This window comes from Artemia sp. Qi Xiang Cuo, chromosome 3 (genome assembly GCF_049724085.1).
Source record: "Artemia sp. Qi Xiang Cuo chromosome 3, ASM4972408v1, whole genome shotgun sequence".
NCBI classification, from domain to species: domain Eukaryota; kingdom Metazoa; phylum Arthropoda; class Branchiopoda; order Anostraca; family Artemiidae; genus Artemia; species Artemia sp. Qi Xiang Cuo.
In genome coordinates this window covers 46,002,630-46,017,939 of record NC_142796.1, presented here as the reverse complement: position 1 = coordinate 46,017,939, position 15,310 = coordinate 46,002,630, and the positions used below count along the sequence as shown (strand labels likewise).

The following is a 15,310-nucleotide window of genomic DNA, read 5'->3' as shown; positions in this document are numbered from 1 at the left end:
TATAAAAAAGGGGCTGTCTCCTCCTCAACGCCTTGCTCTTTACGCTAAAGTTTTTTATTGTTTAAAAAAATAGAGTTGTGAGACAGAGTCAAACTTTAGCGTAAAGAGCGAGGCGTTGAGGAGGGGACAGCTCCTTTCATATACGGAATAATTCCTATTCGTTTTAAGTTTTAATGTCGCTTCTTACTTTCAGTAAAAAAAACTTGTTTTTTTTTTAATTTCTGAACGTTTTTGAATTAACCCAGCTTTGATTTTGGCTCACCGTACATGAATAATTAAAACAAAATTTGCATATCAATTTAACTTTTATTTGGCCAAATAGCTTTCTCGAAATTTTGTTCTGACGTAACTTACGAATTAACTTAGGCAACGAACGTCTATATTCGTATATTTTTATTACGTATATTAGGGAGTTCGCCCCCTAGTCAATACCTCGCTCTTTACTCTAAAGCTCAAATTTTTTTCCAATTCTTTAAGAATGACCCCTTAATCACAAAGGCCATAAATTAGCATAAATAGCTCTGATGAAAGTACGAAAAAAAACTTTAGCCTAAAGAGTGAGGTAATCACTAGGGGACGAACCCAATCACATACGTAATAATTCCTGTTCGTTTTAAGTTTTGATGTTGCTCCTTACTTTTAGTGGAAAAAATTGTTTTTTTTATATATTTAATTCGGATTGTTTTTTAAATAATCTTGGGAAGTCCTGCGCCCCCTTTATAGCAATGTCCCTTCCCCCATGAAAACTTCCTCCATAGAAAGATCCTCCCACTTAACCCCCCCCCCCCCCCAACTACCAGAAAAACCCCCCCTGAAAACTTCTGTATACTTCCCAATAACCAATGATATATATAAATATTGGGCAAAGTTCTTAACTTGCAGCCCTTCCCCCGGGGACTGTAGGGGATTAAGTCGTCCTCAGAGGCATAGTTATTGTATTTTTTGACCATACTGAACAAAATGGCTATCTCAAAATTTTGATCGGCAATTTGGAAAAAAAATTTGCGTGGGAGGGGGCCTAGCTGCCCTCTATTTTTTGGTCACTTGAAAAGGGCAATAGAACTTTTAATTTCCGTTCGAATGAGCCTCCCGCGTTATTCTAGGACCACTGGACAAAATTCCACATTTTTGCAGATAGGAGCTTGAAACCTCTATAGTAGCGTTGTCTGATACGTTGAATTTGATGGTCTGATTTTCATTAAAGTTCTAATACTTTGGGGAGTGTTTCCTCCTTTTTTCGAAAATAAGGCAAATTTTTTCAGGCTCGTAACTTTTGATAGGTAAGACTAAACTTGATGAAACTTATATATTTGAAATCAGCATAAAAACCTAGTATTGTTGATGTATCTATTGGTATCAAAATTCCGTTTTTTAGAGTTTTGCTTACTATTGAGCCGGGTCGCTTCTTACTTACAGTTCGATATCACGAACTGTTTGATGACGCTACAGGCGAATCGTTGCTGACCATTCTGTTTCAGATTTTGGAGACATCTGTGATAATAGTGTTTTTTGTTATTTGTGTCACATATACGCTAAACAACAGCTGGGCCAGGTCCCTATTGGTCTATTTTTTGGTGTCAGGAAAGTCCCTAAGGGTCCCCTTTTCCGCCAGGAATGTCCTTAAAGTCGCTGATTTTGATTCCCAGAAACAGTGGCACCCTGCTAGAGCTGGTGTTTATGGGAAGACGCCGATGTTATGTTGATAACCTGCGCTAATTTTTTGCGTATATTGCTTTCACTGTTGTGGATATTTACGATGCAAATTTTGTGGATGGGATAATGGCTGCGGCTCTTTCTATGGAAATTTTGATCTTGTGCGGCTAATTAGCTTATTTCCTTATGAAAAAGATCTTTTGAAGAATGTTCACCAAATGAATGGCCAACAAGTACAACCCTTGATAATCTTTCGTCCTTTATATGTACGGCTTGGCATAGCCATCTCAACATTTCTTTCATTAAAGCCCTAGAAAGTGGAACCGAGTCGTACTCTCCATACAGCTACGCCTTTTGTGTGTCACTTTACACCATTTGAACCACCACAAAGGTAACCCTTAAAAAAAGACATTGGAAATTGTGTCTATTTTCGCCAGCCTCTTCTCAAAAATGTTTATTATTGTCCCCCCCCCCCCGAAAAAAATAAATTGTTTATTTTTTACAGCTCTCTGTACCTGACCCCCTAGACGTATCAGAAACGAAGTTTTTAAACGGTCTTCATGCTGAAGTGGGGAGTGATCAGACTTCCCTAGACGAATTCAGTTCTGTAATTAACACAGATTATGAAGGTGAATTAAGTCCCGTAGCTGAAGCTGCCATTAGAGCTAAATGGATGAAAGAAATTGGCCCTGATTTTGACATTGTTGTAAGTATTGTTGTAATCCAACGAACATGTGCTGGGTGTTAGTAGAGTAGAGTAGAGAGTAGAATATTTTTATTTATAACACGTACATAAATAAATGTCACAAAACAGCGCACATGCCTGGTGGCATACTTTAGCGCTGAAAATATTGCCAACGAAAATACACAGCCATTTTCTAACTAAATTTTACAACAACGAAAAAGAAAATCCTGATGAAAAAAATGCTTAGCATGAAAAAAATGCTTAGCCTTAATTATAAGGCTAACCTTATCAGTATGTAAATATATAGATCAGTATTTATATTAAAATAAATGGTCATATATTTTATTGTACTATTTTGGTGGAGTAAATTGCTCAGCTCCCCTCCACACTCATTACACAAGATGATGACTTTGACATTTTAACGCGTATAGATTCCAGCCACTACGAACAAGCTGTTAGCATTCCAGAACAGATTCAGCATTCCAGGAAATTCCAGCTGCTAAGATGCTACGATTTTCAATATAATCATCAGATAACCCCTTAATTTTTTTCTTGTCCCCAATTGTTTGCCACACATTTGTTTTGTTTTTTTGGGGGAGGGGGTGTATAATTTTTATGTAGGGAGACATGCATTAATAGAAAAAAATTTCATTTGGTAATTTGAATAAGGGTTGCTCAGAGTTTTAAGAAGATATAGAATTTTGGGAGGGCCCGGGCAACGAGCTCCACCTCATCTCCCGCCTATATCCCTTTTGCAACATTTATTAACGTATTTTTGTTGGATCCATTTTAAGATACATTTTATGACTCATTTCTATAAGGTATTCACTAAGATGTCTTCATATAAAGTATATTAAGAAACACTAAATGTATTATTGGACCAACAAATATTATTAGACACATATGCATCTGAAAAAGCTAATTTGTGATCAACAGTGCACAACATGTCGCCTTTGCAGGGCCGAATCCAGAATGTTAAGTCGGGGAAGGAGGGACTATCAGAAGAATGAAGGTGTACCTCCTGTGGAATTTTTCCAACGGTCACAAATAAGGGACGTTTCATCGGCTTTTTTAAGACCAGTTTAGAAGTCAGAGATTTATTTTGAAGTTTTTTTTTGCGAGAAACAAGTTTGTTGTTGTTGTTTTTTTACCAGCACTTTTAAGAAAAATTTACAAATCGGAGAGATATTAACCCCCCCCCCCCGCCTGATACGGTTTTGTCCATTCGACATTTCATAATTGGTGTTTGTTTGAGCTTTTTGTTGTAATTTTTAAGCTTCTTTTCTTTCTATTTCAAGCTACATGTGAAGCTTTTTTTTTAATATAGACTAATGTAACAGTCTATTGCTTTTACTGTTTGACAAGTAACGCTACCTATTAAAATGTTCCGGTGTGATCAGATATTTCATCATAGGGAGCCTTGATGTATGAAAGAAAGCTAGACAGCGAAGTGTACGTTGCCCAAAAAGGAAATAATTTGCATAATTTATTAGATCACATTGTCTTTCCATTCATAATTAAAACGAAGGGAAAATTTTTGATAACGCTTAAAACTTGAAATCAAGACATTTCATATTGCTAAAGAAAGTTATATATTTTTTTCTTCATCTTTATGGCTTGTTTTCTGGTTGATAACTCTTAATCTATTTTTTCCTTTCTATTCTTCCTGGTTGATGAAGGTTTCCTGATATGAAGCCAAAATATCTGAAATCTGTTTGGTTAGTTTTCATTTGGTTACACAGAACAAAAAAGTTAAACAAAAATAAAAGTTAAATAAGGTTGTATATAAAGAACATGTTTATGAAGGTGTAAAAATAAAAAAAGAACAAAAAATAATATTACAGCTTAAAAAAAAACATAATAAAAGAAAATAATCAAATTAAATTATAATAATTAATATTCGAAAAGTAATTTAAGTAAAAGAATAGAAAATAACTAAGAAAATAAAAAGAAAACAAAAAAAAACATTAAAAAATGATATAAAATGGTTAAATAAAAATATAAATAAATTTTTCGGTTAAAATGTTCTAAATTTTATTTCTATGGCAAACACTTTGAATGTGTAAAACATCGATGTTAAAAGAAAGGAAATAGCTGGACCAAACCATCAAGCAGTACATTAAGTAAAGTGCAAGAGCTCAACTTACCAGTGTATTCATCGTAACTCTGCAATCTCTATGTTGAAAGTACCCAAATTGATCCAAAATACTCAAACAAAACATGATGTGTTAGCCTTCGGTAAGTTAGCACAAAAAAGGATCTAAATGAGCCCTATGTATTGGATTAAGTACTAACGGGCTACTTGACTACTAAGGTCCTGGCGTTTGCCCTGTAGTGTGTTTTTACAGCTGAGTTCGAATTCTGGGTCCCGTACAGTGGCGATTTTAGGGAAGGGGATAGAGAAGGCACTTGCCCCGGGTGTGAAAATTTTAGGGGTGCAAAATTTCAAAAAACTAATCTAACGGTTATAATTATTGAGTAATTTTAGAAATTTTATTTTTATTAAGATCAATAAGAGGGTACAGTTAATAGATGAAAGGAATTATTAAATTATTAATTAATTAGTGAAATAAAATAAAAAATAAATTTTTAATTAACTAAATGAAAATAAATTAAAAAAATAAAAGATAGTTAAATAATAATAATTATTGAATTAAAATAATAACAATAAGAAATAAATTATTAATTAACTAATAAATTGAAAAAAGTTTAAAGCTAAATTTGGCCTAGAAGTTTTTGGGGGACAGGGGAAGGGGGCGCTAATCCATATTTTGTCCCTGTACAAGAGAGGCCAGAACCACCACTGGCCACGTATTACCAAACTGAGATCAAAGCCACTGCGCCAGCGCAGGCATTAAGAATTAAGCGTTGATCCAGAATGAAATCTTAGTTATAAATTTGGTTTAAAATATGGCTATAGTGTAGAAATAAGGCCGTTCTAGCTTGAAAAAGCTATGTTTGTTCCGCTCTTTAGGTTTATATTAGTATTTCTTGGCTATGCATTTCGCGAAAAGAAAAGAATGTTTTATTTCGGATCAGAAGTAGTTAGATAAGTTTACTGCCGTTGGAGTTATATGGCAAACCATTCCAATTAATTTTTTCCTAAGGCACCTTTTGCCGACCTAGTTCCATTTGCGGCTAATCCTACGTGGTCTTAGAGGACCGCTACATCTCACTTCAGAGTTACAATTGTTGCCCCCCCCCCCACTGTTAATTGTAAAGACCCTTGAATTATGTATAATAGATTTAAATGCTAAACATTTATGGCTGCGCAAAATTCAATTTTTCAAATTGTCCCATCTCTAAAAAAAGTTTGATTGTCTCTCTTACAAGAACTTATCCAGCATTTTTTTTTGGGGGGGGGGGACAGAAAACTTTAAAAAAAACGCATCAAAATGTGTTTATGTTCATTTTATTACATTTTTAAAAATCTGGAAAACATTTCGGGAGGGGGGATTCAAACCTCGCCGCCTCTCTGGATAAGGCCTTGCTCACTTAATATAGAAATTCTTTGTTCACCAATTCGCGAAAAAGAACGGTTGCTATGAATACTATTAAAAAAAAAAAAAACAAGTCTTTTTAACTGAAAGTAAGGAGTGACATTAAAACTTAAAACGAACAGAAATTATTTCGTATATGAAAGGGGCTGTCCCCTCCTCAACGTCCCGCTCTTTACGCTAAAGTTTTTATTGTTTAAAAAAAAATAGAGCTGTGAGAAAGAGTCAAACTTTAGCATAAAAAACGAGACGTTGAGGAGGGGACAGCCCCTTGCATATGCGAAATAATTTCTGTTCGTTTTAAGTTTTAATGTCGCTCCTTACTTTCAGTTAAAAAAACTAGTTTTTTTATTTAATTTTTGAACGTTTTTAAATTAATACAGGTTTTGATTTTGGCTCACCGTATATTAATAATTAAAACGAAATTTGCATATTAACTTTACTTTATTTGGTTAAATGGCTTTCTCGAAAGTTGTTTAATTTTATTTACGAACGTTTTTATTAGTAATAAATACACGTAACTTACGAATTAACATACGTAACGAACTTCTATATTCCTATATTTTTAGTACGTATATTAGGGGATTCGCCTCCTAGTCAATACCTCGCTCTTTGCGCTAAAGTTCGAATTTTGTTTCAATTCTTTAAAAATGACCTCTTAATCACAAAGGCCGTTAATTAGAATAAATAACTCTTATGAAAGTACTAAAAAATCTTTGACTTAAAGAGCGAGGTATTGACCAGGGGGCAAACCCAATCATATACGTAATTTCTGTTCGTTTTAAGTTTTGATGTTGCTCCTTACTTTAAGTTGAAAAACTTTTTTGTATTTAATTTCTGATCGTTTTTAATAATGCTGGGAAATCTGGCGCCCCCTTCATAGCAAACTCCCTTCCCCAATGAAAACTTTATCCATGGAAATATCCTCCCACATTACCCCTGACCCACCCCCACCCCCCACTACCAGAAAAAATCCCCCCTGAAAACGTCTGTATACTTCCCAATAACCAATACTATGTGTAAACATTGGGTAAAGTTCAGGATTTTCAGCCCTCCCCCGGGGACTTTGCGGAATTAAGTCATCCTAAAAGACATATTTATTATATTTTCGACCATGCTGAACAAAATGGCTATCTCAAAATATTGATCGGGTGACTTTGGGAAAAAATGAGCGTGGGAGGGGGCCTAGTTGCTCTCCATATTTTTTGGTGACTTAAAAAGGGTATTAGAACATTTAATTTCCGTTCGAATGAGCCCTCCCACGATATTCTAGGACAGCTGGGTCGATACGATCACCCCTGAAAAAAAAAAAAAAAAAAAAAAAAAAAAAAAAAAAAACATGCATCCGTGATCTTTCTTCTGGGAAAAAATCCAAAATTCCACATTTTTGCAGATATGAACTTGAAACCTCTACAGTGGGGTTCTCTGATACGCTGAATCTGATGGTATAATTTTCATTGAGGTTCTACAACTTCTAGGGGGCGTTTCCTCATTTTTTCGGAAATAAAGCAAATTTTTCAGGCGCGTAACTTTTGATGGGTATTTATATATTTATATATTTGAAATCAGCATTAAAATCTGATTCTTTTGATGTATCCATTGGTATCAAAATCCCTTTTTTTAGAGTTTCGGTTAGTATTGAGCCGGGTCGCTCCTTATTTACAGTTCGTTACCACGAACTGTTTGATAATTAGTGAAGATTACGAATATGATTTTTGAAAAAGGGGAAGTACCTAACGATTTTACGAAAACCTTAATTAAGCCACTTTATAAGAAAGATGATAAAAGTAGGAAACTTGATGAAACTTATATATTTGAAATCAGCATTAAAATCTGATTCTTTTGATATATCTATTGGTATCAAAATTCCGTTTTTTAGAGTTTCGGTTACTATTGTGCCGGGTCGCTCCTTACTTACAGTTCGTTACCACGAACTGTTTGAAAATAACAGAAGCGGAAATGATACCAATGTCTTGAATTCTAAAAATAAAATAAAAAGCTGCCACGACCTATCACCAAAGAGGTGCCAGGGTGGTTAAGCTGAAAAAAGGTTTCTGTAGCATTTCACGCTGCCTAGGCAATTTGAATCAAGTTAATTTTTATTCTTTTTATATGTTTAGCTTCAAAAATTAGTAGGAATTTTAATGTTAATATTTATTGATTTATATGAATTCACCGATTTTGTAGTCTAGTGTTCAGTGTTTTTAGTTTTAATGCTTCAGTGTTTCAATGTTTTAGTGTAATGTTGATTCAGTGTGAGGTGAAAATTTTGTCTAAACTTTGTTGTTGAGATTGTATATTATCTCATCGAAGAACACAGCTGAATTGTATTTTTGAAAATTTGCTTTTATTTTGATTGAAATAGAGGGTAAATAGGTCGGAGAAAAATTGAAAAATAGAATTTTTTTTTTAGTAAGCCTAGGTCATTCTCTAAGACAACCTGAGTAATATCATCATTCTGGGTTTCTGACTAGATAGAGCCACTGATATCAGTGAATTCAGTAGTATAAGTATCTTGTGCTTCGTTGTATCGGGTGCAAATTACAGCTATAGGCTTGTCCCAACGTCGACATGTTCTGAAAGGAACATAGATCTTAACAGTCAATTCCAAATTTAAACTTTATTTTCAAAGCATTGAAGTTTCAATTTTCAAAGTTCGAAGTTAATTAATAGACGTCCAAGATGCGCAAAAGCAAATTTATTATCAAAGATCTATTTTCAAACTATTTCTGCGCGCGAGAACACGTTTTGCAAACAGAAACCTTTACACCAAATTTGACAATCACCTTCACCTTGACAACCAAATAATGCAGGAAAAGACTAGTCTACCAATCGATATACCTGTCTTGTTTTAAATTACCGAGGACATCACAATAAAACCTTGTCTGACCCTAGGATCCCAGAGGTGCAGCTAGTGTTTTCAGTGCCCGGAAACAATGTCAGTGTTTGCCCCTACTCATGCCCATCACCACCACAATAAAAGTAAACAACATTTATTTTTAAAACGTAATTTGAAAACGTCTTAGGTCTAATCTTATTTGAAAACCGTAATTTCTCTTTTAGTAGTTTCAAAATTATGCTGTATTCGGGCAGCACCATAATTCCATCAGTGTTGCCACATAGAACCGTGAAAATTAGTAAGTGAATCTAATTAGGCATATTTGACAGTGCTTTTCATTCGTAGAAATTCAAATATTAACAACCTTTTGGTTCCCAAAGACAACTACAGCTTCAAGGGAAAGCTAACCTTCTTAATCTCTTTGGTGCCTTTTATTTAGGCTAACAGGCCCCAAGACGACCTTCAAGGACGGACGGGACTTAAGTCAAGTCAAGTCAATTTTCCCCCCAAGTTTTTCTTTTTTAATAAGGACTTGCTGCTACTAAAATTTGCATAATGACTATGAAGTTCTTTTACTGTAAATATTAATTCTTTTTTCTATTCCTTGAAATGTATATGGTCGTGCAAGTTTTGATTTAGACTATTCAAATAATGAGTTTACGTTTTCACTGTCCTTGTCGCTTCCAGTGTTAGGCAATGAATTTAAATTAAAAAAAACAAAGCGAAATAAAAACAGATAGTGTCTTTAGAATCTATAAAATTATTTGCAATTTATAAAATAGTTTTTTAACATGAAATAAAATAAAGTTATATTTAGATTTATGCAACAAAACAATATCTGAAATTAAATAAAAATTAAGCAATAAAAAAAATATAAATTAAACTTGAAAACTGAAATAAAATTATATTTCAATAATTGTTATAAAATTATTTTAGGTTGCTCAACTTTCCAAAACATCTGCTACCGGAAGTCTAGGTATAAGTTTGGAAGGAACTGTAGATGGCGAAAGTGGCAATACTCGATCAAGACATTGTTTAAGAGCCATTTTGCCTACGGGACCTGTTGGACAAACTCATAAGCTGAAACCTGGAGATGAACTGTTGGAGGTTAGTTAATTTTTAAGGGAATGTCGGACAAAGATAAAAGTAGAGTAAAAAAAATCTATTTTACAAGGTTCATTACTTCTTAGTTTTGGAGCATGGTCACACTCTGAAATATGACAATATTTCACGTATGGTGATATGTTCTGAAATATGGTAAGATTCTAAGTTCATTCTGAGTATGATAACGCGTTGCCATAACGAGCCCTGAATTTTAATCTTCCTAATAAGAGGGCCAAATGGGTGTTGACCTCCAAATGGAGGAGAAATGGATTTTCCCATGAAGTTTTCTAGTGTCCTTTAAATCATTTCTTATGACCCTTTTGGGGGACGCATTGCTTTTCGTTTGGCCCGAGATAGGTGTCCTAAGAATACAGTGGGTTAAAAGATCTACCTGGCATTTGATTTTCTTTTTCTAAACACTTTGTGTCCGTAAATGAGTATTTTGCCTAATGAAATGACCCTATTGACCCTATTAATGATTATTTAATAAAATGACCCCATGAAAGAAAACTAAAACCGAAGACGAAAGAAAACTTCTAGCTTTCGAGATGAGATCCCTCCGTCACATCCCTAGAATCAAATGCACCGACCTCATCACAAAAATGAAAGTACGCCAAAGGCTCCAGTCGACTGAAACCTTTCTCAGTAATATCAAGAAACAGCGACTCCGCTGGTTGGTCACGCCAAGCCAATGGAGCTGAGGTGCCTCCCGAAATTTTGCATCCATTTTGCGTCCAGAATGGTCCCTAGAGATGTCCCTTTTTCGACAAAAAAGAGGTCCCTAAGCCCCTATTTCTCACCACTTGAACCTGTGGCAGCCCTGTTGTAATTGATTTCATCACTGACAAAAAAAAATTGTTTTTGAAAGAGAATGGTTTTCATTGGCTGTCACTGACGAAAATGAATTACAATTAATTATAATAAGCTATATTGAACTTGGGAAAGGTCTAGATGGGGTAGCAATTTCCCATTATTGTTGGCATATTCTTCCTGAACCTGTTCCAGGCAAATAGAGGGAAACTTTTAATTACAGAAATTACTCATAACTAATTAAATAATAAATAATCTAAAATTATTTAGATTAATTCTTATTAATTTACTTTTATTGAATATAAAATTAACAATTCTAATCAAGTTATTCCATAGATAAAAACTATTCTGCAAGTTGAATTCTGCAAGACTATTCGTCTGTTTGGTTTTTTGGCCGTTTGGCAAGGTTTCAAGTCAGGGGCGTAATTTGCTATGGGGTAGGAGGGGGCAACTGCCCCTTCCAGACCCCAGTTTCCCCCCCCCCAGACCTCAGTCCCCCTCCTCCAGCTGAAATTTAGTTTCTGCAAAAAATTGTCAAAACTAAGATAAGCCTGCATAATTCCAGCATCCAGAGAAAAAAGGTCAGTTTTCTTAAGTTTATCTTTGCCTTTATGGTAATATATGTCTCACGTTTCAGTTTTCACTGTCATTTTCACCTGATTTGGGAAAATTCGCTCCTAATCCCCTCCCTACCCCCCAGGATTTTGACGAAATTACGCCACTGCTTCAAGTACTTACAATCTATTGATTTCCAAAGACAACTACAACTTCAAAGGAAACCTACACCTTCTTTAGCCGTTTGACACCAATTACTAATTTCTGACGTAACAAATTTAATAGGTGTTGTTTTCTTAGACCACATTGCCGTTCTATGACGGAAAAATAAACTTTCAAATGGGGATAAATCCATTTATTTAGACAGTGAAAAAACTGGTACAAAAGTTTAGATTTTTCGATCATATTTACAGCGAACGTCTTGAGTACAATGTATATGTGATCGAAATATCTGGACTTTTGTACCTGTTTTTTTTTTTTTCACTGTCTAAATAAATGGATTTATCCCCATTTGAAAGTTTATTTGTTTATTAATTACTAATAGATCATGTTTTGCAAATTTTTAACTTTTTTTTTTTTTTTTTTTTTTTTTTTTTTTTTTTTTTTTTTTTTTTAATAGCCTTATACTATGAAAAGCTGCGCAACTATCAAAACTTATACTATCACGTGCTACTGTATGTGTTTGTTTTATTACTATTAAAAATTGAAAGCCCGATTTCTCCTAATTTTGAAGATTTATATCATTGTGCAAGTTTCCACTTAACCAATTCTAACAGTCCGATTTTATTTTCACTATCCTTGGTACTTCAACAATATTCTTAAATTCACTTGTGGAAAATTTCACGGTATTTGGAATGTCAAGATCCTGAGGAAAATCCAATGAGTGGCAACACTGGCTCGTAAGCCACGAAAGAATTTTTTTTTTTTTTTCCTGGTGATACTGGATACGGCATTTACTTCCTTAAATTGTAGTTTATTTCAGAAATGTCTCGAGAAAAGTGTCAGCTTCTTTGTTGAGAAACTGTGTTGGACTTATGCATGTGCTCTTTTAAAATCAACGGTAAAATGTAGGGAATTGCTAAAGCTCTTAGTAAGGAACATGAATGGAAATCTGTCGTCTCGCCTCATTTATCCGAGTAAATTAGATGGAAAACTGTCGCCCTTTTTAACCGTTATTCCATTTATTTCCCAAGCCTATTATGTTATTGCTTATTTTTGGATTTTTGGTGAGAAAAATAGCCCCACCTTAAATATTTTTTTTTTTTTAGTTTTCCATCAAATTGTTATTTTAAATGGACTTGGTAATAGGCCGAACAAAAGAGAAATAAACACTTTTAAAAGTTGGGTCTTTGCTGCTTATAAATACTAGTGCCACTCACGCTGGGGTACCTAGCCACTTCATTAAAAACCGAAAAATGTAAAAAAAAAAAAACATATTTGTTATCACTTACCTGGGTTCTGGGTAGTAGTATAAACAGCGATAATGGATACAGTGAAGATGTTAAAAGTAGAATAGCCAAGGCCTGGGTTATTTTTTCACAGTTGAAAAAAGTTTTGAAGAATAGGAAGATAACTATGCCAACCGAGATTATAAATTTTTTTGCCACTACCCAAAGTGGCTTTTGTTTCAATAAATATCTATCTATCTATCAATTTACCTATCTATTGTTTGGTAGAGTGGATGAGAGTGGTCAAGTATGGCTTTTGAACATGGGTGCTTCGAAAGACGGAAGAGGGTTTGCTAGATGTTTTCCAGAGGAATTTTCAAAGGATTCTTTAGGGCACCCGTCCAACTGACCCTATTTCAAACAGTAAGCTGTACGAAAAAAGTAGTTTTGTCCCGCTTTTTAGTTCCATAATGTGGTAAAGGTTGAGATGGTTGGGTGACTGATTGTTAAAGATTTTCTTTTCAGCCAACCATCTAGGGCCAAACGTAAAGCAGAATGGAGTAGTAGGAGGTCCCGAAAAAGGACTTCTGGGTAGGGTGGAAAGAGGGAGGCTTTGAATTGATTGGGATAGAGGAGGAGTGTGTGCAGCTTTGTTGGCATCAGGCGGCTTGGTGCAGCAGTGAGTTGTTAGTAGTAGTAGAAGATATAATTAATTTCCGGTGCATTCAAAACTGAAAATTCTCTGTAAGTGATAGGTATTAAGCATTCGTCATTTTCAAGGGTTATTTAAAGACAAAATCCAGTCTGTCCAAAATAGACCTAGGTGAGCTTGGGAAAATCTTAGTAGGCTTAATAGTTTACTTGGCTTCAAGCTGGTAAGCCTACTGGTGGCAGAATCCCGGCTTTTATACCCTCACCTGAATTTTAAAGTGTCACAAAAAACAAGTATGCGACAGTGGGTTTAACGGTCACCAAATATGAGATGGCGCAGGTGGTTTTTCTTTTGACATTAGTGCCAGTTTTCGCTCTTATAATTTGTACCATACCGCATGGCTCATAGGGTAATAATATATCACAATATAATGGAGACTTTTTAGTTTTATTTGAATATCTTAAATTTCATCCAGGTTAATGGAAAGACACTAGTTGGATTATCGCATCAAGAAGTTGTATCTACGCTTAAGGAGTTACCTCAATATGTTCGTATTGTTGCTGCCCGGTGTCTACCATATCCAGAATCCATTCCAGGATCTCCAATTCTTGGATCATCCGAGAACCCTCCTTTGGGGACTAAAGTAAGAAACTTTTAGCCTTACCTGTCAGCTTGATATGAACACAGGGGATATTCCCCCTCTAGATTTTGAAAATTACTTTTTTTTTATATTTTCATAAAAAAAAAGAAAAAAGAATTACTCTATTTCTAGATTTTTAAAATAAATTTTTCCGTACCTTCATTGAAAAAGAAATAAAAAAGAATTGCCCCCCTTCCCCCACTATATTTTCACGAATTTGATCCTCCATATGAGTGGAGTTTTTGTCATTGTTGTGTTTTCCATAACTAACGAGACATTAAAATTTAAGGAGAATAGAAGACTAATAAAAAAAGAAATTCAAGCTAGTGTCTTAGAAAAAAATAGTTATTCAGCAAAATCGTAAAGGTATAAAATTGACAAAACATCTTTGGCATTTATTTGACGAATCTTATTTTGACCTTTTGACATTTGACATTTTTTATTATTCTTAAAAGGATCTGCCGTTACAAGAATATTTATTTCTGTTTAAATAAGTCGGCTCTTTTGATGGCCATTTCAATGGTATGATTTTATTTCAATTTAGTGTTATTTTTGAGGGGTTTCACACTTTTTTTTAGATTTACAAAACGTTTGTCTTTATTTTCTTTAAGTTCGTCGGCAATGCTAGAGAAAACTGTTTTTTTGTATATATTAATGGAGCAAATGTGTAAGAAAAAAACAGATGAAATAGCATCAATCTAGCGTCATTTTTTAGGGATTCCAGGCTCTCTTTCAGAAATCACAGAACTTTCGTCTTGTAACAACATTCTTTGTTGGCAACTTTCCTCGCAACTTCATCGGTTAGGCTAGACAGAGTTCGCTTATGGAAAATTACTTTCTATTTGTGTGTATCATTGCTGAGGAAATATAAAAAGAAGAATACAAAAAGAGTGTGCTACCAATGCAAAAGTCATGGTAAAAGACCTAAGTGGACATGCTAAAGACGCGTGAACATGACGTAGCCACATTCAGAAACAGAGGAGTAAAAGAATAAAATATGAAATGTGCGGAAAACATCTCATATATACTTTGATAGAATGTTTTTGTGAATCGGACCTTTAGAAGTAATAATCTGGAAGTAAATTTTGGAGTTTTTTGAAATATATTTTATATTATCATATCTCAATCTCGAAATTGTTACCATCTTTCATTAACTTCCTGTATATTGTAGGTTATTGACCTCTTCTCCTATTTTTTTTAAATAACTGAAACATTGCTATAAAATAAAATGAGAGTTTTGAATGCTGTTGGCCGGAGGACGGAATGCCGCATTTAAAAACAAAATTCACATTTGCTAATGATACTAGTTTCCTTAAGTTGTGAATATCTCTTTCTCCGGCACAAAAAACGGGAGAAGTTAAATAGTTTTTCTAAGATTTGCAGATAGTGAGTGTCGGCTTTTAGTTTTCTCCCGTTCTTTTTTTCAATTTTCAATTCGTTTTGTTTCAATTTTTTTTTTTTGGGGGGGGGGGAGACACCCTAGTGCC

General features: G+C 34.4%; 1 protein-coding gene across 1 annotated transcript in view; it reads left to right on the top strand.

Moving 5' to 3' along the window:
* The window catches only part of LOC148954169 (multiple PDZ domain protein-like), a 416,101-nt gene that overhangs the window by 148,701 nt on the left and 252,090 nt on the right, over positions 1-15,310 (top strand). The window contains exons 13-15 of the mRNA XM_089086188.1: positions 2,159-2,359; positions 9,611-9,781; positions 13,659-13,826. Coding sequence (XP_088942314.1) covers positions 2,159-2,359; positions 9,611-9,781; positions 13,659-13,826 — 540 coding nt within the window. The remainder of the gene's footprint in view (positions 1-2,158; positions 2,360-9,610; positions 9,782-13,658; positions 13,827-15,310) is intronic.